Source organism: Thunnus albacares, chromosome 11 (genome assembly GCF_914725855.1).
Source record: "Thunnus albacares chromosome 11, fThuAlb1.1, whole genome shotgun sequence".
NCBI classification, from domain to species: Eukaryota; Metazoa; Chordata; class Actinopteri; order Scombriformes; family Scombridae; genus Thunnus; species Thunnus albacares.
The window spans coordinates 19,431,644-19,456,622 of record NC_058116.1 but is presented as its reverse complement, the minus strand read 5'-3'; the positions used below and the strand labels follow the sequence as shown (position 1 = coordinate 19,456,622).

General features: G+C 39.8%; 1 protein-coding gene across 1 annotated transcript in view; it reads left to right on the top strand.

The window, feature by feature from the left end:
* map2 (microtubule-associated protein 2) overlaps window positions 1-24,979 on the top strand; it is a 112,044-nt gene that overhangs the window by 66,830 nt on the left and 20,235 nt on the right. The window contains exons 5-15 of the mRNA XM_044366419.1: window positions 1,309-1,576; window positions 12,813-12,902; window positions 13,652-13,726; window positions 16,178-16,393; window positions 17,986-18,361; window positions 18,773-18,776; window positions 19,283-21,409; window positions 22,064-22,685; window positions 22,803-23,042; window positions 23,522-23,659; window positions 24,865-24,926. Of these exons, the coding sequence (XP_044222354.1) occupies window positions 1,366-1,576; window positions 12,813-12,902; window positions 13,652-13,726; window positions 16,178-16,393; window positions 17,986-18,361; window positions 18,773-18,776; window positions 19,283-21,409; window positions 22,064-22,685; window positions 22,803-23,042; window positions 23,522-23,659; window positions 24,865-24,926 (4,161 nt within the window). The 5' untranslated portion in view covers window positions 1,309-1,365. The remainder of the gene's footprint in view (window positions 1-1,308; window positions 1,577-12,812; window positions 12,903-13,651; window positions 13,727-16,177; window positions 16,394-17,985; window positions 18,362-18,772; window positions 18,777-19,282; window positions 21,410-22,063; window positions 22,686-22,802; window positions 23,043-23,521; window positions 23,660-24,864; window positions 24,927-24,979) is intronic.

The window sequence follows — 24,979 nt, the reverse complement described above, 5'->3', positions numbered from 1 at the left end:
TCAGTACAAAAACTCCAGAACTCTGTGCATGAACAGCATTTCTATATTAATGTGAGATGTAACACCTTTGTTGTGTAACCAAGTCCTTAAACTTGAGCATAAAAAGGTGTGATGGCCAGGCGGAGACACTGGTGTAAGTTCATTAATGAGTTCTTCACTGTAGTTGTTGTTGAAAATGTTCCAGTTATTCTACTGGAGTCTTGATATCACGACTTTAACTGGTTCGGTTTTGTGGTTCTTACCTCAGTGATTTTGGGATAGTTTTGTTCAAAACAGGTATGTTTGGTGTTGCATGCTGCGTTCCCACACTTTGTTACGTCCGCTGTTTCATTGCAAATCAAGCCCAATGGTCTTGTACGTCCATCGGACAAAATTAATGTTTATTTCTCAGTCCAGTCATTCATAAGTACATGTTTTTCACTGTCAACCTTTTTTTTGTATCGGCTAGTTTTTGAACAAGCCATTTTACTTTATCAACCAGAATTTCTACATTCAACAACAACCTTACAAACTGTGGGGACTAGTGGCCGAATGACATCAAAAGCGGTTGCGGTTAAATTTTGATCGCAGTCTGGCCAAACTTGAAGGCAGGGTGAAAAGTCTGCCATCTTTAGCACACGGTAACATAGTGCTTAATTAATCCTTTACATTATGCCAGCCATAATCAATGAATTACTACATACTGATCAAGATTTCATAGGAAAAAGGATGGTTTGTTCCATTCCAAGTTGAAACAGTTTTTTCGATTGGTTCCATTCAGAATTTTTGCAGCAGATATAATTAAATGGTAAGCTACAATGGCTACCTGATACAAGCTATTTGTCTATAACATTGGAAAGGCTCTGGTCAGATTGATCAGAGCCCACTTTACATCTCACCAACCCTGCGTGAGTCACACAAATCCAAGGTCCGCTCTATTCATTTCCAACCAGTTGTGATTTTCACTTGGGCCACTGGCCATTTGAGTCATTACACCCACACAAATCAGTAGTGGCTGTTACCTGCTTGCATTCATAGACAAGGACAGTATTTCACATAACCACCTACACACAAACACACAAGCACAAATGCACTTTCAGATTTTGTTGACAGTGAAGTGCAGTGAAGCTGCAGCAGGGATTATGACTGACAAAAAGAGATCTGTGAATGTGACTGATGTAGCGTGTTCTGGAGCCTCCGTTTGTCTGTGCACTGTTCATTCTCCCTTATGTAACATTGCTAACATTGCACTTATTAACACTGACATGCTGAGTTTTGACCATGCTCTTTCTCTCTGTCCCGCCTCCTCCATTCGATCTTGTCTTGTAGCCTGAAGGAGAGACCCCATCCCTTGCTCACCCTCCCCTGCTGCTAGCTTGCACCAGCATGGCAGACAGTCGACAGCCAGAAGACGGTGCCCCCCAGTGGGACCCATCAGCGGGGCAGGAGCCTGCTGGCACCCATGGAGCCAATGGCTACTCTTCCTCCACCTACAGGACCTGCCAGCCTGGTGGAGCCCACATGACCACGGCCTCCTACGCCACCAGGGAGAACGGGTTCAATGGGGAGCTAACTGGTGCTCCTGCTATAACTGCAGGTAAGTCATCTTTATAATATCTCTGTTTTACGTGTCATCAGTTTGGTTGTGTTGAGGAACAGAGATTTACTATAAATTAAAGCTGCAAGCAGCGTTGGTCAGGACTGCACATTCTGGTCTGTCGGGATCAGATCATTTTGCTTTTTAAAAATGACGGATATTTCTTACAAGTGTGGTGTGCTTTTATTTTGAAAGTTTGATTGACAGGATGAGAATTTTCTGCAGGGTGAGACATGTCTGTCTTTCTTACACCTGTGTCATCAAAGTTATGCAAGTTTTGGGCCCATTCACTTGAATTTCAATTAGTAAATTGAAAACTCTTGATGAGTTTGTGTGTAAAACAAATTATTTTCCTAATTTTCATCAAGTCAATTTTAGAAAAGACTTTTAACCCACATGACCTGGTCAAAGTTTGATTGATATGTGTACTGTCAGGTGTGTAGAGACAATAAGTAACTGCAGCTGGACACAGAAAAATACTCATATATTTGAATGGAGAGTGTGAGCGAACCCACACCTTTTTGAACATTTACTGCTTCCACATAGTTTTAGATACAAACTTCATTCAAACTTTAAATGAGTCACGAGACTTTGACCTACAAATCTTGAATTTACATGTTTTTTCTATCTTTTATTGTTTTTGAGATATTAGAGTGTGAGTTTTAAAGTCTTTTCTTGCTCCTCTTGTGATTTTATAATGAATGTGTATTGCGGAATGTTTCACAACACTGAGGGAGTGACATCATCAGGAGCAGTTGGACAGTAGGATTTTACATTAAATATCATATTTTTTGGTAGGAAATTTCGTTGCAAATACATTGATACAGGTTTGAAAGTGGTCAGACTTATAGTTTAGACATCAGACTATATTTTTAAAATTTTATTATTATCACCTAACCTAACCCTTTATTATCACCCAACATATCATCAGGGGTGCTGGTTAATTATTATTTTTCTTCAGAAATGTTTGTGCAAATACCCTTAAAATGGTAAATGGTGGAAACATGAGATTTTGCCCATTGATTGGAAGTTGTGTGCAAGTGATGCCCAAGAAATATGACCTCAGTTGGCCAGATGGTGGCACTTGAATACTTGAACATATAGTTCACATATGTTTTGGCCTATAACTTTTGAAACATAAGTCTCTCCTGGATTCTATAGGTCCAGACAAATCTATCCACATGAGCCATGCCCATTTGTGCCTAGATAGATTTTTCATCATTTTGAATTTTTTGAAAAACATATTTTTGTCATCTTCTCCTAAACCGTAGGTCTGATTGCTACCAAATTTTCTGAGGATCATTTTAGGACCAAGCTTATCAAAAGTTGCATAAAGCTTGTCTTTATGTTATTTAGTTTTCAAAATATTGACCAGTGAACTTCAAAAGGGCATAGCTCATCACATAAATAGACCAAAGTCAGCAGCTGTTGGGCCAGTCAACACAAAACTTGCAGGATGTGTCCACATATGTACCTGAAACATACCCTGAAAGTTGTATTCAAATCAATCAGTAGGGAGTGCTAAAATTGCAAAAAAATGGGCATGGCATAACTGAAGTCAAACAATGAATAAGACATTGTTTGTCCAATCATTACAAAACTTGCAGGATATGTTTCATACCAAAGTTGCTAAATTATTTTGAAATTGCTCAGTAGGGGTGCCACCAGTTCCAAACACATACATGGGCCTGGTGCAAATGTGGCCATAAATCGATGACAGTTTGTCCAACCATCACCAAACTTGGTGGATATTTTTAATTAAGCTGTTGAAGCTTTCAGCTTCTAACGGTCTGTGTTGGCTTGAACCCCAGAATCGCCACTTGTGGCTATATTCACTTTTTTTTCTTTTCCTCGCAGAAATTGGCTTCCATTGATACATTCTTAAATTGAAAAATATAAATTGCCCTGTTCCCTAGTGTATGCCTTGAGATCTTATTTTATTAAGAATTATTTTACTAATTAAATAAAAAGTGGAGTGCAAATGCACTTATGTACATCTGGCCCATAATATACAAGACTTAACACACTTAGCATTAAAGATTTATCTCTTATGATTGGTTCAGAGTTGCATATGGCTACATCAGCAAAGAGAGCAAATGCAATGTGTCTCCAACCCACTTATGCTAAGTGCAGACATACATATACAGCACTAAGATGTGTTGATCAAACCTGGTGGATCATGCAAATCCACAAGAAAAAGGAATACTGGTAGTCAGTGGATAGTCAGAATCAGGGAGAAAGGAAACTAGTAATGTTAGCTGTTGGTTTTTAAGGATGTAAATATGGAAAACACTGTGAACACTGCTGACATGCATTTTAAAATCATGTTTTTAGCAATCAAGGCTCAAACGCAGACAAATGTCAGTAAATCCCTTCTGCTTAGTGCATTTGTGTTGTAACTCTGTGAACACAGGGACGGGCACAATGGTGACACTCAAATGGAAAAACAGTTAGTCAATACATTTGTGTTTATGTGGAATTGGTTTATGTCAGTCATGGCAAATCAGATGAAGAGGACAGTCCAAACTACAGTAGGTTTGTGTTTTTTGCACTAAAGTGTTGTGTATTTTGGGATTTTGTCTGCTTGTGTGTGTGTGTGTGCGCATATATGAGTGTGTAGTGTTTGTATATGCGTGCTTGTGTTTGAGAACACGAGTGCATTTGTAAGCTTCCTCTATGACTTTTGTCAGTGATGTGTGTGGTCATATATGTGTGTTTGTTTGCATGGTAGTGATGTGTATGTGTGTCCTGTCTACTCTTGTGCGTGGGTTTGCAGCTCTCTGAGTCCTTACCAGAATCACATACTGTTATTAACAGTGCTATAATTAACACATAAAATCTGTTTCTCTAGCCCTCAACCACCACCCCACCCTCCCTCACACCCTAGAGACAAGAACAATAATGTACCAATGGTGTAACCATGGCAACGGCTCCCCTACAATTTATTTTGCCAGGGCTTTTGTTCTTTTCGCCTGTAGCTTACCACAGACAAGGCCATTTTACATAAGTTGACAAGAGCCCAATTAACCTCCCACCTCCCCACTATTAGGGGTTACCAGATTTGAAGGCTGATAACAGTATTTTTGAATGTAGCTGCCAATTTTTATGTCGACAATGCTCATTTTAAGGTTTTAAGTATCATTCAGTCCTGCTATTATATTCAAATAAAAACAATAATGCAAATGATTGTGAGCCAATTATGCTTCCAAGAACATGTCACATTTCAAAGTTTTTCTCACATATATCGTGAAAAAGAAATTAAAAGAAAAAAAACACTTTATCATCACTAAATGGCTCTTGATTAAAGACAAGATTCAAATCAGGCTGACTTGTATTAGAAAGTATGGAAGAAACAGCTGTTACTCAAAGGTTATTTGTGAATGAATGAATGAATAGTTTTATTTTCCTGTCGAGTCATTTACATGACCCTAAATGTAAATAGTTTCTTAGATAAGTATTTTCTCGATTTCATTTTTTGTAGTGTAAATGACAACAAATTATATTTCCACAAACCTTATCTGACCTGTAGTGACTGGTCTGATTCCAGGTGTGATGTTTTGTTTGCTCTGAAATACAGTTAACATTGCATTTTCACATTTATCTGCCTACTCATACAATGAGTATGTAATTATTTCTGATGATTTGCTGTGATCATGATGGGGTGAACCAAGTTTTCCAGTAATCCTGGTGTGTGTCTGTAGAACCAGCTGGCCAGTTTTGTTTTAAACTCTGGCACTTTGCATGCACACATTCTAAACTTGATTAAACAGTCTCTCTAATGCCAGCATCAGTTTAACTTGTGTTTTGGTCTGCATCCTTTGAACTTTTTGATGTATTTACACATGGATTTTTTTTCCTTTGATTGAGTTAAAGCTGATGCACATGTCCACGGCTCTTCTCACATTTCTTGCAAAGCATTACTCTCTAATAGAATTGAGAAGCTACCTTTGTGGCCAGTGGGTCCACATAATTAGCAACTGATGTTTGCCTTTGGCTCATTATTACTACATATCAAAGACATGAGAGCTGTAAACAGCCTCCCTCCAACTTCAAAGTCATGGCTTGAAACTGATGTCAACAAGAAAAGAGTACTTTTTTCTCTGAGAGGGGCAAAGCTTTAAGGACTAAGCCCTTTATTTAGGTTGATTCTGGTAATGTGAATGTCTGTGTGTTTGTACATGTGTAAATTCTTGCATATGAGTGAGACACCCTAAAATAAAAGATATATTTCTGTAGTTTTAGTGGTACTTTTTCTAAGCCACATCTGTTGTGAGGATGTCTCTAAAATCAGAAGCTAAAAACAATTTCTGACAATGATATACTGGTGTATACAACATAGACCAAACTGGACAAAATGAATCAGTTCCAAATGAAAGTTGTTTTATTTGTGATCAGTATATCGATACAAAGTTTTCTAAATTATCTGCATGAAAATGACAGCAGCTGTGTAATCAAAGCTGTGTTTGTCTCCAGAGCATTTTGTCAGCATACATTAGTATTGCTCCAGAGCAGGAGCAGGGCCGGGATAAGTGAGGCAGGATGGGTGACAGAAGGGCTGATGCTGGCACTCAGTGAACCTTTTTTTTTTCCCAGTGAAAAGCTCTTCAGATACAACAAGAACTATTGAAGCACGAAATTACCCCCTTGACTTTCCTCAGAGACAAAGTTGAAAAAGCCAGTCAGCCATGCTCAAAGTGGTCAAGAGAAAGAGATGAAGTGAGGAAGAGAGAAAGAAAGAAAGAAAGTGAGTGAGTTGATAGAAATAGAAAGAATGCAAAACATTATTCAGCTTATTCTAGAGAGTGGTAGGGATATTGAATTAACTGATGTCTATGTTATTGAGTGGACTTAAGTATCTGGGCATAGTGGCAAGAAGCCTCCATCTCATCAGCCTAAATCAGTATGTTTGGCTGCAGCGGAGGGGAGATTTGCCCAATTTATCCGAATGAAGCTCTGGTGTGAAATAACACACAGAGAGGGACAAATCCAAAGTTTTAGTTTATTGTCAATCACTGCAAACATTTTAATTTCCATTATTTTAGCACAATGTTAAAATGTAAGCACATTTTAACAAAACAGTTTAATGTGTCATAAAGGTAATACAAAACACAAAACAATTTTATTATCAGCTGGGATAATTTACTGTCTTAAGTTAACATTTTTGCACATTCAAAATCTTTTTGCACATTTATTTAAGTTGGTTGGTTTGTATTTTATATTATTTATATAGCCCAAAATTACAAATCATTTTCCTCAGTGGGGCTTTAAAAACTGTGCCACATACGGTACATATTATATATTGGATAAGGAAATACAAAATCAAATGGAATAAACCTCAGGAACACCCTCTTCCAAGTTGGATCGAGAGAAGATAGGATAATAAGTTTTATAAAACTAGTTACCGCTGAGAAGGTGGCTACAAGGATGTTATCAAGGTATCAATAATTTGATCAATTACAGCTTTTTAATGAGAGAGTGTGACTGACTGGAATCAATATGTGAATGTGCTCCATCTTTCAGTACTACTACAATATGTACATGATTTTTCAGTAAGTTTTCTTTGTGTAATCTTAACCTAAAACTTTTTTTTTTTTCAGAATTTGTTAACAGAGTTCAATAGGATTTCTTTAAGAGACACTGATAAAACAGTCATTCAGAACCATAATTTGTTTGCTAATGTCATAAATGTCAGATTATATGTCATTGTCTGGAGCCAGGAGACATTTGAAAAGCACATTGAAGGAGATCTTACCAGTACTTTAGAATGTCTAATGAAAACACTTGAGATGTTGTGTTAAAGATCTGTTCCTTCAGTAGAAACGATGCCACTACAAGTTCAAGTTTATTTAATTATCATTCCAACCATATCCAAATAAAAATACACATACAGCAGAATGGGATGTCACCAGGTCATAATAACATAAATACACACCAGAGGTAAGAAAACACACAAAAACATAAGACATGAAAAAATGAATGTACAGTAAGAGCAGAAAAATAGAACTGAGTTAGGTCAAATAAGGTACAAATGGCTGAGTAAAAACAGGAGTTATTATGTGGAACAATACTCGCTCCTTCCTTCCATTCAGGTCACTGAAACGTTTGACTGAGAGATGACGCATCAGTTTCTCTTCTCAAATGTTCTGTTTCTTCAACCCACTGAATTCTTCCTCTTAGTGGAGGAGAAAGTTACTGTCTGTATGACCACTGTCCTCATAATCAGATGTCTGACCTTGATGCAGTGAATGCTGACTGTCAGGCTGAAGATTGTCACAGGTGGATGTGCGACTGCAGGATATTTAATTTATTTGGGAATTGCACAGGAAGACCTCTGCTGTGATGTGGATTATGTGGCATGACCATCATAATAGAATAGACTAAAATTGCACTGTATGATAAGGACATTTCCTATCTATAATAATGAGAAACTAAGTCATAATTACAAGGAAAATGTCTCAAATTGTTATTTTTCTTCCATAAAATAAGACTTGTTTATGTTTTTCTGACAAGCAAGCTCTTGTGGTCATGACAAAATTAGCTGCCACTCCCTCTTCTGTCCTGTCTTTTTGACATTCAAGATACAGTATGTGATTAAATAAATCATAAAAGTCCTGCAACTGATTTTAAACAACTGTTTTAAAAATTAAAATACAGAATAATCCCTCACCTAGGATGTGGTGCACCTGTTTTTTTTTTTTTTGCTGGATTTTTATTATTTCATCCTTAGCGAGTAACATTAAGTACCACTGAGTTTATGGTTTAGTGTGATTATGTAAATGTTACATTAAATCTTACATTTCAGAAAACTAAATCTGGGCTGGCTTTATTTGATTCACTCTGATTTATATTATGTGTCATGTATCAGCTTATATACATTATATTGGTTATAATATTCAGCCATGTCACACAGCGATCATACTGGAGGCTACAGACACAAAGCCTGAAACAGCCACGGCATGTCGCTGGCATCTGAATTACATTGGGACCCAAGTCACTGGCCCACCAGTCTGTTGCTATGGGAACCACTGTCTTTATCCATTTTGGTTGCCGGCTGGTATCATACCAAACAGCACTCCTGCTCTCTCCGTGCCCTCTCAGTCCCGCTGCTTGTGTGGCAGTCTGGCTGTGTGTTGCGTTTGCTTCTAGTCGTAGTCTCTGCTCAGAGACGGAGCGTTCTCAGCTTCAGTCTGCCTGTCATACAGGTAATAGATGCTTTTACTTCACTGGGGGGGAGTATGTCTTTGTGTAGGTATTTTATTATTTTTGCTTATTGATGTAGATCCACAGATATGATGCAGCTTTTCTGTATATCAAATCAGCTATCTGTGCATGTGATTTATTTTCCTGTCAAAGCCAATGAAAGCCAGACTGCTTTTTCATTTGACATCACTCTGTCAGAGGAATGCTGAGACAACCAGACCAGGCTAGTTTTCATCACTGTCAGTTAGCTTTGCGGATGCGACAAGGTCATTTTTTATAGTGCTATTACTTTGTGAATGTGCACGTCTGTGGATTTGTTGTAAGACTAAAAATTCATGATGTCTCATTGAATCCAGTGCACTTCATGTTGCTCTTACACGATCTTTAAAGTGTATGTCTGGAAGAGACTGCATTTCTTCTTCTGCATTTTTATTTTTTATGCACAAAGCCAGATTCAGTTTGTATTTTTTAACATTATGTTGTTTTCACCCACCTTCAAGAGTATTTTTAATACTACTATACTTTCAGCAGTTTTAAACATGTGACATTATAATTGACTAACTTGTTAAGAAAATCCTTTGGCAGACATTGCATTGCTCCAGAGTCACAACCGTTTTTCAGTTGAACATTAAATTAAGGGAGAGATATATAAAAATATTTAAAATTCAGAAAAAAGTGACTCAGATGTCACACTTTCTGTAACCTCCAATTCAAAATCCAGTTATCACAATTCATCCTGGGGGAGACATGAATGTGAGTACCAAATTCCATGGCAGTCCATCCAATACTTGTCAAGACATTTCACTAAAAACTGGTGGCACTAGAGTAAGAGTCAAGGAATCACCAAACTTTTTACAATTCATCATATGAGAAACATGAATGTCTGTTCATGTTCCAATCCATCAAGTAGATGTTGAAATATTTCACAGAATGAGTGTAAACTTTAACCTGCTGGTGGCGCTAGGTGAAAAGTCAGAGGACACCATGGACATGTGTACCAAATCTCATGGCAATCAATCCAATGTTTGTTGAGATATATCAATCTGGACCAACAAGTGATCAACCAACTGACAGACCGACATTACCATCCCTAAAGGCACTCTGTTAAAGTGGCTAAAACGGCAAGTTGTTCCCATGTTTTAGGACTCAAAACAAAACCATTAAATATTTTGACACCAGTTCAAATCCAAAATCTCAATCTCAGCTTTGGGCTGCGTAGAGTTTCAACAGATCTACAGTGAACTGGGAGGAAATACAGAGACACTAATGGGCACTGTAACAAAAAACACAGAGAACATCTTTAAGTCCACATTTTCATGTGTCCTAACCATGGATGGCAGATGATGACTAACATTTTAACAGTTTAGGCACAGTCACTAATATGACTTTTTAAGCTATTTTAGGCTAGTACTAAAAAATTGAGTCATCTACACAAGTCAGTGGAGATATTTAGTGCATGAGATGTAAGATCTTGTTTTAGTTGTTTGACATTACAACCATTGAATGCGTTCCTCCAGTTTTAAAATAAAGGGTTTTGCATGAACCCTTAAATAGGTGGTACACGTTTATTCCACTTTGCTATTCAAAATGGGAAATGGCTGCTTTGAGTTGGTGAGTGGGTGTTAAGTGTTAAGTGTTCCCGGAAGAAGCGTGTGTGTGTGTGTGTGTGTGTGTGTGTGTGTGTGTGTGTGTGTGTGTGTGTGTGTGTGTGTAATTTCATGTGTATATGCCTCCAGCTTGTTTGTGTTGATGTGTGGGTGATGTTGAATAGAAAAGGTCTTGAAACAGCAACAGTAAAAGCATCACATTGGCACCCAACCGCACATAACCACTGTTACCATGCAGATGAAGGTTTGGTAGATGAACGCGCTGCATTCTCTGCATGCAATGCAATATTTAAACTGATTCCTACAGGCAGATGTAAGTTTTAATGCAGACACTATTAGACAGTTGTAGTAATTTGTTGTCTTTGTTTCGACCCAAATTGATAAGAGAACCTTGTTTGCCCTGTTTTTACATTAAAAACATACATGAATTATCATCTTATATTTACTTTGTACTTTAAGTTCACCCACTCTGCTCTTGGTTGGTTTAAGCTTGAGCTTGAGCTTCCTACAGACAGTGTTGACAGCCTCTTTCTAAATGTTGACACTAGTATCATGATGAGGAGTGTAAATGTAATATTACTTCAATTTACTTGCAAATGGCAGGATTCAGTATTGAATGCTATGATTGATAACAATCAACAAGCTGAAATTGCATTTCATCCTCCATCTTGAATAGATAAAAGAGGAAGGGGGGATTGTAATAGATATCTGGTTGTTCACTGTCCACTGCAGTCAGTCAAACAACTGAAAATATTTACAAGCATCAAACATTTCAGCTCAGCTCAGATTTAATAGTTGTAGTTGTACAGGGTATATGGATGTTAATTGGTAGTAGCAAAATAATAAAAAAAAAAATCCTTGCTTTTTATTTCCAGTGCATTGGACCAAGTATGCAAAACACCCAACAATAACAATAATAAACAACTTTTTTTGTACTCATTCCTTTATTTATGTGTACAAGTTTAAGAATTTAAGAATTGGTTCTACATATTACAGAGGAAAAATGTAATTCCAAAACTCCCCCTCTTTTGTTTGTATCCCAATTCCCCCACAGCCCCCCATCTCCCCTTCAGCCACTCTCACCAGAGCTGGAAAATTGCTAACAGTCAGATGTATCCCTTGCACATCTTAAACTCCCCCTATTGAATCAGCAATAATAAAACAAAGCAAAAAAAAGGAGAATGATAGAGAAAGAAGAAAAAAAAGAAAGCTTAAAGAAGTTTAGTCTGGCAATAAGTACTTAAGTGAGTTAAAATATGTCATAAAGGGCTGCCATTTCCCAAATAATTTCTCAGTTACCCATCAGTTCATACCTGATCTCTTCCAGTTTCAGAAAACACATGACATCCTGAAGCCATTGAGAGATGGATGGGGCTCGACTAGATTTCCACTGTCGTATGAGACGGTGCCATGCTAATAAAGATGTGAAAGCTAAAATGTCTTACTGTGAATGGACTATCATCCCGAGGGCCACCAGATATCACAATAAAAGGGCAGTTTTTAATTTTTTTTTCATGGTGAAGCATGACATCTGTCACACCTGTCTTCTACTTCTGGTTATATTTCAGTCAGCAGGGCTTTAGAAAAATTAACCTTGTGCAGGACTTGGAACTGTATGAGTCCAGAGAGAGCTTGTTTGACTGCTATCGATAGCCACTTTCCACCCATCCTCTGTGAATTCTGCGTTCAGCTCATGCTCCCACACAGCCCTTGTTTTGGTCATGGAACACTCATCAAATGACATCAAGTAAAAGCACAAATTGGAGATGGATTAATCTTTAAAATGGTACACAAATGTCTGCAACTTGGTATTGTGTACCACAGTTCCAGGGTCAGTATCATTTTTCTAATTCTAGCATTTTCAGAAACATTGAAAAGCGTATGTCCTTGGAAATACTGTAGCTTAATGCATTATCAAAATAGTACAAAAATGAACACATTTTTTTATGAATTAGATGTACTCTCCTGTCTGCTCCAGGTTTCATTTAATGTCTGCACTTGTTGCTGGGGTTTTTTTTTTTTGACACTTACAGCCTTCACCAGCAGCCCTAGCATCTCTGCATTTATGGACACAATTCAGCTCCCTCACATTGGCTTTCATCTCAGGTTTTGAGTGACATGAAAAAAAATGGATGGTAGATGAGAGATTTTTTCTTGAGAAATTTGTTTGACATTGGTGTATCCCTTGAAAGCTGACTGAGCATCCTGCTGTCTTCCAGCAACACCCACACTTCACATTCTCTCTAACTTCACACAGTTATTTCACAGATTGAAACCTGGAAGCCCAATATAACCTAAGTCTCAATGCACCTTTATTTTCCCAGCCATTCCTGGGATTTGAATCGACTTTCTAGCCTAACCCACTTCTGGTGAATATTTTCACAATATCTTAAGGTTAATTGACCTTCTGTGTTTGTATTTGTGTTCAGAGCAAGTGTCAGCACGGATTGTGCAGGAAGTGACAGCAGAAGCAGTGGCGGTGCTTAAGGGAGAACAGGAGACTCAAAAGCTGCCATCAGGTTTGTCATACACACATACATTCACAAGTGCTGCACAGTGGTAGCCACGGTGGAAATGGTTCGTTCCTCCAACTTCATTAGTTGGTTGGATTGTTTGCAGGAGCCTCTAGCCAGCTGGCACTAGGCAAGAGTTAACAGGTTACACCCTCGACAGGTCGCCATGAAAACAACTACAGGCAATTTGGAGTCGCCAGTTCTCCTAATCTGCATGATTTTTGGACTGTGGGAAGAAACAAGAGTGCCCATTCATTCTGCTATCCAAAATTTGCACCCTTAATGTTCAATGGAATAAAATGGGCAACACAGACAAGAGCCAGGTCTGTCATTCATAATGGGTTTTTTTTTTTTTTGAACTCTAACCCATCATTGTTAGCTTGAAAAGACCACCACATTGCAAATGATGCATTATTTATATGTATTTCTTATCAGACTAGTATAACTTAAAAAATATTATTTGGAGGCTTGGAGTTCCAGTGGTAAGTATTTAAGTAAATAAATGAAAACTAATAGCAAAATTAGATCTAATCGGCGATTTTTGGTCACTGGCTAATGGCCTGTATGACAGGGTTGAAGATGCTGAGTCATCGTCTTTCATCTTAAGCTGAATGTTTCTTAATTGTTGGTCTATCCTTTACTGCACCTGCAGAGCCATTCATTTTATACAACTGAAATACAGCAAGTCCTGTACACTATGTACAAAATGTGATTTATATAACTGTTCTTCCTCTTTCTCCATCCTTTTTTTGTAGTTGAAGACACCACCAATTTGCCTCCCTCTCCTCCTCCCTCGCCTGCTGCAGAACACTTTGGTCCTCTGGAACAAGGTAGGCCAAGAATGTTAGAAGTGTGTATGGAGTAAGTCTCTAATGGATGAGAGTGTGGTTTCATTCTTTCCCATGACTGTAGCTTCTGGAGTTTTGTGATCGCCAACACTTTGGGGTGCTGACGTGGTTTGGCTCTGGGGTTACTCTTTAATCCCCCCCTCCCGGGACTTGCCCCACCTCCAGGGGACAAACCACACATTGGTACCCCTTCAAGAAACCTGTACATACCAGAGTTGCTAAAAGCAGGGACATGTTCTCCATTTTTCACACATCGATTTCTTCTGAAATCCTGCTCCCTCCTCCTCATCGTACATCTGGAACAGATACAAATTGTATCTTCATCGTCATCACCATTTATCTCTGAAAGAAAGAACATGACCACCATGTTACAACGAGTGTGCTCTTTTTTATCATTCTTTTCTTCCATTGCCCTTTCTAACTTTCATACCTCGCTGTCTTCCCACACACTAATATGACAGCCAATTTAGGTAACCCTCCAACTTCTCGTTATTTGTCTTTTTGGTAGATTTTTTTGTCTTAAGTTTTACATGTCGGGTCATAGTATTGTGTTTTCTTGTCATTGTCCACTGTCAGTCTTTTCTGTATTTGTTGGGCTGTGGCTACAGATCAGAGTTTTAGCTCTATAAGCATTACTTGAAGACAGAGCTGCCCTCAAGCTAAAGCCAAATGATTTATTGGCTATTTAAGACTGAAGGCCCTAAAAAATGGCATAAATAATATATAATAATATTAAATAAACATAATGAATACATTTGCTAATTTCTAAGCTAGCTTTGTTGGCCATCCAGGCTCAAACTAGGAACACTAACATATATGTAAGTGTGTGCGTTAGCTAGCCTTCTGAACGTATAATACTATGAATGCCATGCTCATAAATTACAAATAATTAATTTTGATTTTTTTATATCTAAAATCTAAAACAGAAATTGCCTTTCAGTTTTGCCAGTTAATACTGTGATACAGTTTGGGTCTTTAGGTTTAACCTCAAATTTTTTGTTTAAGCTTCTATTATTTTTGTGCAGCTGCCTGCAAGAAATGGTTGTACAGTGTTACTAAAACTTCCGTCTGCTTCATGCTTGGTCTTTGTCTTTATGTCTGCTCAGTCCGCAGTGGCTGGAATGTAATGAAGAGAGTCTGTAGGTGGGCCAGCCATGAACCAAACACGATTTTGTTTTTATTTTGTTAATATGTTTATTGCTTGTTCAGTATTAAAAGTAAGGACTGATATAAGATGACAGCTGTTCTGTGTTCTTGACCAGATGCAGAGGTAAAGAGGTTTAGTTGTATATTTGGTGTGTTATTGTATTTGTGGCAATGATACATACTGTACTCTAGCATTTAGGTACTGAGAGGTTCGGTCATCTGAGGACCAATAGAAGTTGTGCGCCTTAATAATTACTATGACGTTGATGTTTTGAGATACACAGGAGTTTTTTTCATTTGTTTCAAAGTGATAATTAGATCGTCTCGGAGTATGGCTGGCCCCTAAAGCTTGGTCACCTTTGAGTTGCTTGTCACTGTCTCCTTGTGAGTGTCCTGTGTGTGGTATGTTTCTCTTGCTTTCAATCAAACTTTATCTCTTTCTTGCATTCCCCCTCTGTGGTGACTATTTGTTTTTGTTGTCTATTTTTTAAAATTTGTCTTTTATTTAGTTTTCTTCTCCATTTCTCTCCCTTTTCGCTACAGAAAATGTCCATTTTAATTAGTCACTTAAGGATGTATCTAGTAAAGAACATGCTAAACATGTATCAGTTACTAAAATTACAGGACCACAGCTGGCTCCAGTTGAGTTATTTAATGTAAACTGTAATTCAAATAATAATTTATTTTAATTTAATAAATTCAAATAAGTTTTTCATAATTATAATTTCCAACTGAGGAGTTAAGGCTAATAATAATAATAATAATAATAATAATAACAATAATAATAATAATAATAATGATGATTATGAATTGTTGCAATGTCCCTACTGTTAAAAGAAATACACTTAGGGAATATATTTCTGAGTTAGGATATCATGCTTCCATGACACAACTTTTTTTTATTTGTTACACAATTTAATGCTGCCTATCAACAGATGCCAAAAGGCCAAAAGCCTCCTAAAAGCCTTCATTTTATATAAACCACTTTAAATTTTTGAGGTCAGGAAAAATTAAAGATTCAAATAAGTGAAAAAAAACAAACAAAACAGTTTGTTTTTTAACCAAAATAACCCCTGTTCAGTTGCCATCCTATCTATGTCAAAGATAAAATTGATGACTCAGTATTAGGCTAAATCAACTATGAATGGACATTCTTTGGTGTGTTCCATTTTTTTCTTGTTTTCTACTTCCTTTTCCTTTCTCCTTTTCTTCTCCTTCACTCACTCTTTCAGTCTGTGTGTCCAGATTTCCCTGCAGTTCTTCTCCTTGTGTCTGTCTTGTTTGTAGATGTAGGGGATGAGGAGGAGGCAGGCCCTCTCCGCCGCTTCCAAAATTCACGGGAGAGGTGCAAGTTCCTCGCCCCCTCCATCTCAGTTTCCGTGCCCGAGGACGACCCCTACCACTCCGACGAGGAGTACTATGAGCACCCCTTGTTCAGCCCAGAGTGGACGCACTCGGGCTCTCGCCCCACAGGGCAGGCTGTGGCCTTTAGACAGATTGAAGGTGAACCACGCATGGTTCCTCTTTGCCATTTCCCCCCTCCATCTCCTCTCTTTCTTTCTCTCCTTTCTCTTTTTAACACCAATATCTTCTCCCTTTTCTGTGATTTGACCTCCTCCCTTCATCCCTCCCCCCTTCCGTTCCTCCGTCTCTCCGTCCGTCAGTTCGTCTCTTCGTCCGTCTTTGTGTGTGTTTGTGTGTCCTTGTGTTGTTCGTTTGCTCAAAATCTGAGTAATTTCATGTGTTTAAAAGTCTTTTTTTTCCTTTATTTCACCCAAAGCCATTGCTACCTGTGGTTGCCATGCTGTTAAGTTCAATACATAGTAGGGATGTCTCTAAAGTGAGACAATGCTTTATCGTGATTCCCTCAATGGACCTAATATACTATAGTTCTCATCAGTAAGACCACATGGCCCACAAGGTTGCCTCTTGGGCCATGACTTAAGGTCCAAATATCCATCAATATCTCAGAGATACTGTGCACGACCTCCATGCACATATTTGTCCATACCAGTCATTTCTCAGAGTTGTGTTTTGGTTCGTTACCCAAGACTACTCCTCACCTAAAATATGCTGTACTACGTCAAACCCTCTATAACGAACTACAGTTACACACCCTCTGTGGTACCAAGAAAGACTCCCACTTTTTACTTTCACGCCCCACACAGAACTCTCTGGACTAAATGTTTTTCTTGTCTGTTGAAATACAAGATACAGGCTGTTTCTTTTAAAAAATGTTTACCCAAATACATAGACACAATCCAGGGCCTCAGTGTATTTACACCTAGGCTGCACAAAAACACAGCATAGCATATTATATTATGTGCCTCTTTCAGTCCATTATCATTAAAATAAATCATTTGCCAGGGCAGCTTCAGCAGCAGACTAGAATTTCATTCATACCTCTAATCTCTCCCAAAGCATACTCCATCTTCTCTCCACAGACTAACACAATTCATAACATTGATGTGGTTGAGATTGGAAAGCACAGAAGCAAAATTATCTTTGAAAATGTAATAGTCCTCAATGGAAGATGAAATACCTATAGGGAAAAAAGTAGCATAAAAGTACAAACACCTGACAGAGGAAGGCGCTGTGATTTTTACTGGACTGGACTGCAGCTCTTCATAGTTGCCTTCTGTAAAAAGCCAAAAATTTCAGTGCTCTGAACAGAAGTTCTCATATAGTTGTTCGGCCATGAGGTCTTGCTGCTTCATTTCTGTTTCCATTTTCCTCAAACAATCTCAGTCATCACTGATGGTAGTTCAATCCGGGCTGCAGACATGGTGTATGCGAGAGAAAGGGAGAGGAGGAAATGGTTACATCTTTTTTCTCAAAGGGATTCTTGTACAGTAAATATTGATAATAAAACAATAGATATTGAGAAATGAAAAGAAAGCATACAGACAAAATGAAAATCCACTCACATGCAACACACCGTATGTACTGTATGTGTGTATATGTGTGAACAGACAAACAATTCAGATCATCTCTTCTAAGAGTTGAAAGTGTCCCATCATAAGTTGTGTTTTCACATGACCCAAGTCTGTGTTGCCTGTAGTCTTAATGTGTCCCCCTCTCACCCTGTTTTTGAGAAGAAGAGACCATCGAGGCTCTTACAGCTGAATACGAGGAGGAAGTGGAAGAGGAGGAGGAGGAGAGTGCAGAGGCAGCAGAGTCCGAGACAGCTCTTGATGAGCAGCAGTGGAGCGGGGAAGAGCCCGAGCTGGACAGCCCGCAAACTGAGCCCTTAGAGCAGGCAGAGGCCATAGACGAGGCCCAGGACCTAGCCCTGGAGCCGGCTGAGGCAGCTAGTGCTGCCACAGAAAGCTCTAAGGACAGAGAGGAGGAGGAAGCAGAGGGTGAGGAGAGCCCTGAGACAGGTGTGTCCTGTCCTCTGCTCTCCCTGCCTGCATGTTACTGCATTGTCCACTGTATAAGATCGCCAGATGTGTCAAAAGGAGCCCATAAGCATATAACATAAACATTATTCAGGTGGAATGGCAAATACTTCTCCCTGCGTTCTGCTGTGGCTGCAAGGCAACACAGGCTTGTTGGTGAAAGAGTCATATTCTTTTAACTTAACCTGGTTTTACTGTATGTGATCTTTGCGCTTGTATTTTCCTTTTCTTGCTGTGGTTTTCGGGGCCGGCCATTTCGTATTGGTATGATGAAGTGAAAGTGTTGCTGAACGTAACAGTGCTTTTTATCACCGGCTATAAGCTTACAGGTTTCTCATTATGTTGGCTTGGCACTGGTATGCCAGTGCTGCACATTTTTTGTAACCATAAATCATACTTAGTAAACATGGATCATTCATTATTTTTACAATTCTGTGTAAAGAATTTGCAGGGGATTTCATGTTGGCTGTCTCATGTTCAGTGTGGTACAGTTGTTGGTAGAACCATGTTTCATCCAATGTATTATTTTCTCAACAAGATGCCAATTCATCTGATTCTTTTGTTTTTGTCACTGTTGGCTGGTGACCATGTGCATATGGCATTTCTTTGTCATTCACCAGCAAAGTTATTCTGTATTTGTGCTAATATTCTTTTATATGAAAGTCATTATTAAGACCCAAATTCATCTTGACCTTAACAAAATGATGTGAACAATGATAGATTTGATCTGGTCAAATTATCATAACATTTCATTGTATTTACAAAGAATGACAGAAATGCTATTCTTTTGATCTGATCTTTACAAGAGTCGCATGGATATCCATCCCATCTATTATTGCTTGTTTCCCATAAATCAGCATCACAGTTGCCTCATGCCGGTTCCGTCACATACCATGCCATATTCTCATCCATTTGTGACTTGGTGGACCCCATAATCTCGCCGTTCTTCTTCAGTGATGGCCGTATCATTGTGCTGTAAGTTTCTGAGGAGAGCTTTGCCTGTTTCTGTGATAACAGCTTTCCCAATCCCTGGCTAAATAAATATCTCATTTGCAGCATGCCAAAGCAATACTTATTCTATGATGTTCAAAACAGCCAACTTATAGATGTCCTTTCAGCTTTGAAGATGGACTCAGACAAGCAGGGGAGTGAGAAAAGTGGTTCCATGAGCCCAGACAGCATCGGATCAGAGAAACGCCCAGAGGAGTTTTTTGAGCCCCAGATGCAGGGGTTCTTTGCTGGTGAACGAGTCGTACCAGAGAGCCCCACCATGGATATGCCCTCCTTTGTACCCCCGAATGTTCAAAACCAAACCAAAGAACCTGTCAGATCACTCACCCTTCAGCCTACTTATGGTGAGCCAATTACAGTATCAGAGAAGCAGCCTTCAGTAGAGGTGGTAGAGTTAAGCAGCATTGGTGCACCTTCTGATTTCTCCTCAGTGGGAGTCAAAGTTCCAGGAGGAGACTCAACAAGAGACGCAAGAGACAGATCTGGCATGTCAGCATATTTTGAAACATCAGCAATGGAGGTTGAAGAAGCTCCCCAATATAAGGGTGAGGGATATTACGAACTGAGCAGAGCTGGTGAAGAGAAGACTGCAGTTGATTCCAGGCCTCAGGAGATCAGCTACAGCGCGCTAGCTGAAGCCAAGGATAAACCTGAAACCAAAAAGAGTACTGCAGAAGACACTAGAGTATTCACAGTTCCCGACAAGAGTAATGAATGCAGGCTTTCCCCTGGCAAACTGGCCTTAGAGCAGAGGAGCTACTCACTTAACATCACTATTGGAGCATTGGATCAAAGTGGCCAAGGCAGACCAAGGAACTTCTCCCCATTGGCCACAGATATCATGTCATATACTAGTGGAAGTCTAGATGAGTCAGCAGACTACCTCCCAGTCACTACCCCTTCAGTGGAGAAGCCGCCATCCTTCCCTCCCCTGATCCTGGAGACTGCAGCTTCTATCACTTCAGATTCCTCATCTCCTCCAAGGACCTCTGAACCAGTTTCAAAACCCAGCCCTGAACCAGGTTCCCCAGAATCACCCCAGCCCTCCAAGAACACCTATAAAAATGGCACAGTGATGGCGCAAGACTTGCCTGAGATGCTGGACCTTGCTGGTACCCGTTCCAGACTGGCATCAGAAAACACTGACCCAGAAATCACCCGGAGAAAGTCAATTCAAGCTGATGTTCCTGCCTTCTCTGATGACCCACTTGCTAGCCTTGTTTCAGGGGAACTGAGCCCCGGAGCCAGAAAGAGTGAGAGCCAGTTGGAAGAGATGGGCTATTGTGTGTTCAGTGAATACTCAGGGCCCATGCCATCCCCTGCAGATGTGTTCAGCCCTGTAGACAGTTCTGCACAGGCCTTCACCCACTCCGTCCTGGAGGAGAAAGTGGCTGAGCAGGCTAGAAAATTAGCTGTCAGAGACACATCTGTGGAGGACACAAGCCAGCCATCGGGAGCTGCTGTCACTGAAGAAAAAGACAAGAAGCAGGTTGAGAAAAAAGATCCTGCTGAGGAAAAAGGCAAAGAAGTTGTAGATAATCAGCTGACTAAACCTGTAAGTGAGCAGGATAAACCATCTGCTCTACAAGGAGAGTCATTTGTGACACCAACTGTCACTGTGACTCTAGAAGAAGGTGGGAGGTCATCTAGTGAGACAGAACGACAAGCTAGTGGTGAGGGCTCAGCATCAGAAACTGAGATTGCTGACTATGAGAGGCAGATCCGCAAATTGGAGATGGAGGACAGGCCTCTCAGTTTGGAGGAGGAACGAGAACTGCAAGAGCTTCGAGAGAAGGTGAAGCTGGTCCACCAAGAGGCCTATGAGGAGGTGGACGCCGAAGATGTGTACCAGCTGACTGGCATGGCCAAGGACCGAATTGCCAGGCCCGTCAAAACTTCACCAACCTCCTCTGTGGAGAGCAATATTGATGATGATAAGCTGCTCTCCCCAGTGCTCTCACCTTCCAAACTTAAACAAAGAGAAGTTTACGGTTCCCCCAAAAGAACACCTTCACCAGTGTTAGGAATAAGCAAAGAGGACAAAGAGAAAGAAGAGTCAGAAAGAAAAATGAGGGAACAGCAAGAGAAGGAAGCAGCAGAGAAGAAAATTAAAGAAGAGAAAGAAGAGGCAGAGAAGAAAATTAGGGAAGAAACAGAAAAGAAAGAGAAGGAAATGAAGGAAAGAGAAGAGAGGGAAAGGAAAGAGAAGGAACAAAGAGAGAAGGAAGAGGCAGAGAGGATACTGAGGGCAGAAAAAGAAAAGAAGGAGAAGGAACAAAAAGAGCAGGAAATGAAATTAGAGAAAGAGAAGCGAGAGAAAGAGGAGAGGGAGATGAAAGAAAGGGAAGAGAAAGAGAGGAAAGAGAAAGAGGAGAAGGAGATGAAAGAAAAGGAAGAGAAAGAGAGGAAAGAGAAGGAGCAAAGGGAGATGAAAGAAAAGGAAGAGAAAGAGAAGAAAGAGAAAGAGGAGAGAGAGAAGAAAGAAAGAGAAGAGAAAGTGAGGAAAGAGAAAGAGGAGAGAGAGAAGAAAGAAAAAGAAGAGAAAGAGAGGAAAGAGAAAGAGGAGAGGGAGATGAAAGAAAAAGAAGAGAAAGAGAGGAAAGAGAAAGAGGAGAGAGAGAAGAAGGAAAAAGAAGAGAAGGAGAGGAAAGAGAAAGAGGAGAGAGAGAAGAAAGAAAGAGAAGAGCAGGTAAAGATAGAACAAGAGGAGCGAGAAAGGAAAGAAAGAGAGGAAAAAGAAACAGAAGAGAAAAAGTTAAGAGAGAAAGAAGAGAAGGAAAAGATAGAAAAGGAACTGAAAGAGAAGGAAGAGAGAGAGAAAGTGGCTGAGATGGACAAAAAGGTTACAGACAAGCCTGAGGAGACAGCAAGACAACCAGAGGAAAAAGCAGTGATGGAACCTGCCAAGAAGGAAGCTGAAAAACCTGCGGAGGCCGAGAAGGAGGAAGAGGAAGGTGAGGAAAATGTGTTAGAGAAAGAAGGGGAAGGAGCTGGGGTAGCACTGATAAAAGAAATCCCAGAGACTCGTGCTGCCATCGAATCAGTGGTGACAGTTGAAGATGATTTTATCACTGTGGTCCAGACCATCGATGAAGCAGACGAACCGGGACACAGCGTTCGTTTCTCAGCTCCCCCTGAGCCTGAAGCTCTCTGTACTGTGCGAAAAGAGGAAGATGAGGAAGATGAGGAATCTGTGGAGTTGGCCCAGGAAGCAGACATGGAAGCTGGCAGTCTAGAGGAGGTCTGTGATGTTCCTGAGACCCCTGCATCTCCTGAGAAGGAGGCTCAGACCATTGAGACAGAAGGACAGACAGAAAGTTATGACAGAGATGAAACCACAATGGACGACTCTATCCTGGACAGCTCGTGGGTGGACACACAAGGTAAGCTCTCTTTGATGGATTGTTCCTTCCTATTTTTCTTTCTGGAATATTGTTTTATGTATAATCAAAACATGTAGGTTAAATATGTTTTTCATGTCCTGCTTTGCCACATTTCAGATGATGATAGGAGCATGCTTACAGAGCAGATTGAACCTTTGCCCAAGGGGCCAAGCCCAGTTAAACAGCCTGCTGTGGTCCAGGACAAGCAGACACAACAGAAGACAGAGAAACAGGAAAAGCCAGCAAAACCCAAGACTAAGGGAGGGCGGGCTAAAGGCCGAATCTCCACACCAGAGCGTAAACCTGTCCGCAAAGAACCTGTCTACATCCCCAGAGAGGAGGTCAAGAAGAAAAAAGGTTCTCATGATTTTGTTTTCCATTTGGTTTCTAGTATTAGTAGTTATTTACATATAATGTAGTTATTGATTATCCCCATACTATGTATACTTGCTGTTGCTCAAAAACTGTACTGTTTGTCACCTTGTTAAAAAAAAACGTTTTGTCCTGTCAGTTAGTATTGTATAGACATTTAAAGCAGTGGCTTGATGTCATCATTTGCCTGACTGTGGCTCTCAGCTGTTCTGAAACGGTAAACACAGTATCTTGTGGTTTATAGCTTACCTCTTTGTCAAAAAGGTGCATCTTAATAACTCACTGACACAGTGATTTGAGTCAATTGCTGGTGTAGTGTAGTTCAACAAATATGGCAACTAAAAATGGGATTTGTGGATTTTTTTATCCTGCAGCATTCTGTATTTTATGCTTCACCTTCTGCCTCTGCTTATTGTTGTGTGTCTCTGCTTTTGTCAATGGCTCTGTGCCCAATGGTAATGAAGCTGTGATAAGGAAGACTGAGCTTACCAAAAAAATGGAGGCTCAGACTCAATCCCCAACCAGGAGGAGTGTGCTGAAACCAGCTGTCCGTCAGACCCGCCCCACCCAGCATCACTCCTGTCCCAGAAGGAGACCCACAGGTGACACATTTCCTTGGTCTGGTGCTTTCTGCAGGCGAGCCAACAGAACACCAGTTCGCACCACATCTCACCCACACTGTCAGCTTCCATGTTGGTTTTTGCATCCATTCAGTTGTTTTTTTGTGTTACATGGGTTTCTTTGTATTTGATTACAATAAAAACAGACTGCTATACTCATTTTATTTGGCTTCATTTGTCTTTTTTTTCTTCTTTTTTTGTTATGGGTTTTTTTGCATCTTCTTCATTTGGTCCAAAAAGAGTAACCTAACACCAAGCTGAAAAGCATTGTTTCTCTGGTGTCCTCTGGCTGAAAGTTTGTTTTATGTGCTCTATGCACCTATAGCCATACCTAACAGTGATTGAAGGGTGCACTGAACAACTTCCAAGTACACTTCTACATCTCTATATGAAGATCAGTACTTCAAAAACAGGAGGTCAGCAAAGAAAATGTTAATTGGTGTTAACTTACTCTCTGGATGCATCAGTTGATTGATTTAAATGCATTCTTCTCTGTCGCAACCATTTCTTAACTGTTTTATATACTTGCTGAGCTGTTGGTGGTGTGTGCTATCACATTAATATCCTTTGCTAATGTCTTTCATATAATTGTCTGATAATAATGGACAAGTTGCTTGGTCTGAAAAAAAAACTATATAACTAAAACTCCTGACATCTCTTGTCTTTAGGAATTACATATACACTCAAGCCTTTTTCAACCTATGGTTGCCAGGCAACTAGTAATCCATGATTTTTTTCCTTTGGACTATACTATAAAGACTCTGTAATGCTTCCCTGTCCTAGAGTCAGTTTGCACTTCGTTTTCCCCTGATGGACTGAATTCGGTGTCACTGATGATGAAAGCTCAGTGTACTGCAGCTCTGCCCCAATTAGATTATTTTCCAGGGTTGTCTTACATAATACAAAATCCCCCATTCTGTGTGATATCTTGCCAAATCTTTGCAGAACAGTACTCTCAAGGGGGCAGCAACCCACTCCCAGAACATTCGATTTGTCATATAGTTTACCATGCCAGATTTGAGCACACAAAGTTGTATGTTTGTATCTTTGTACTTATGAGAACCAGGTATCGCAACAAGGATACATTTTCAAAGGTTCTCACTTCCTCCTCTTTCACATATGAAGGTTAACACATGTATGCTGTCTGTTTATTCTAATTTACTGACACTCAGTTCTCTCTCTCTCAGAGGCACTACCGGACGGTCGCCAGCCTCTCAGTGTTGCCAGAAAGTCACGCGACAGAGCATCGGTGAGTATGCTCCACCAGCCCAAGAAGGGTATGACCTCTGGTACCAGACAGAG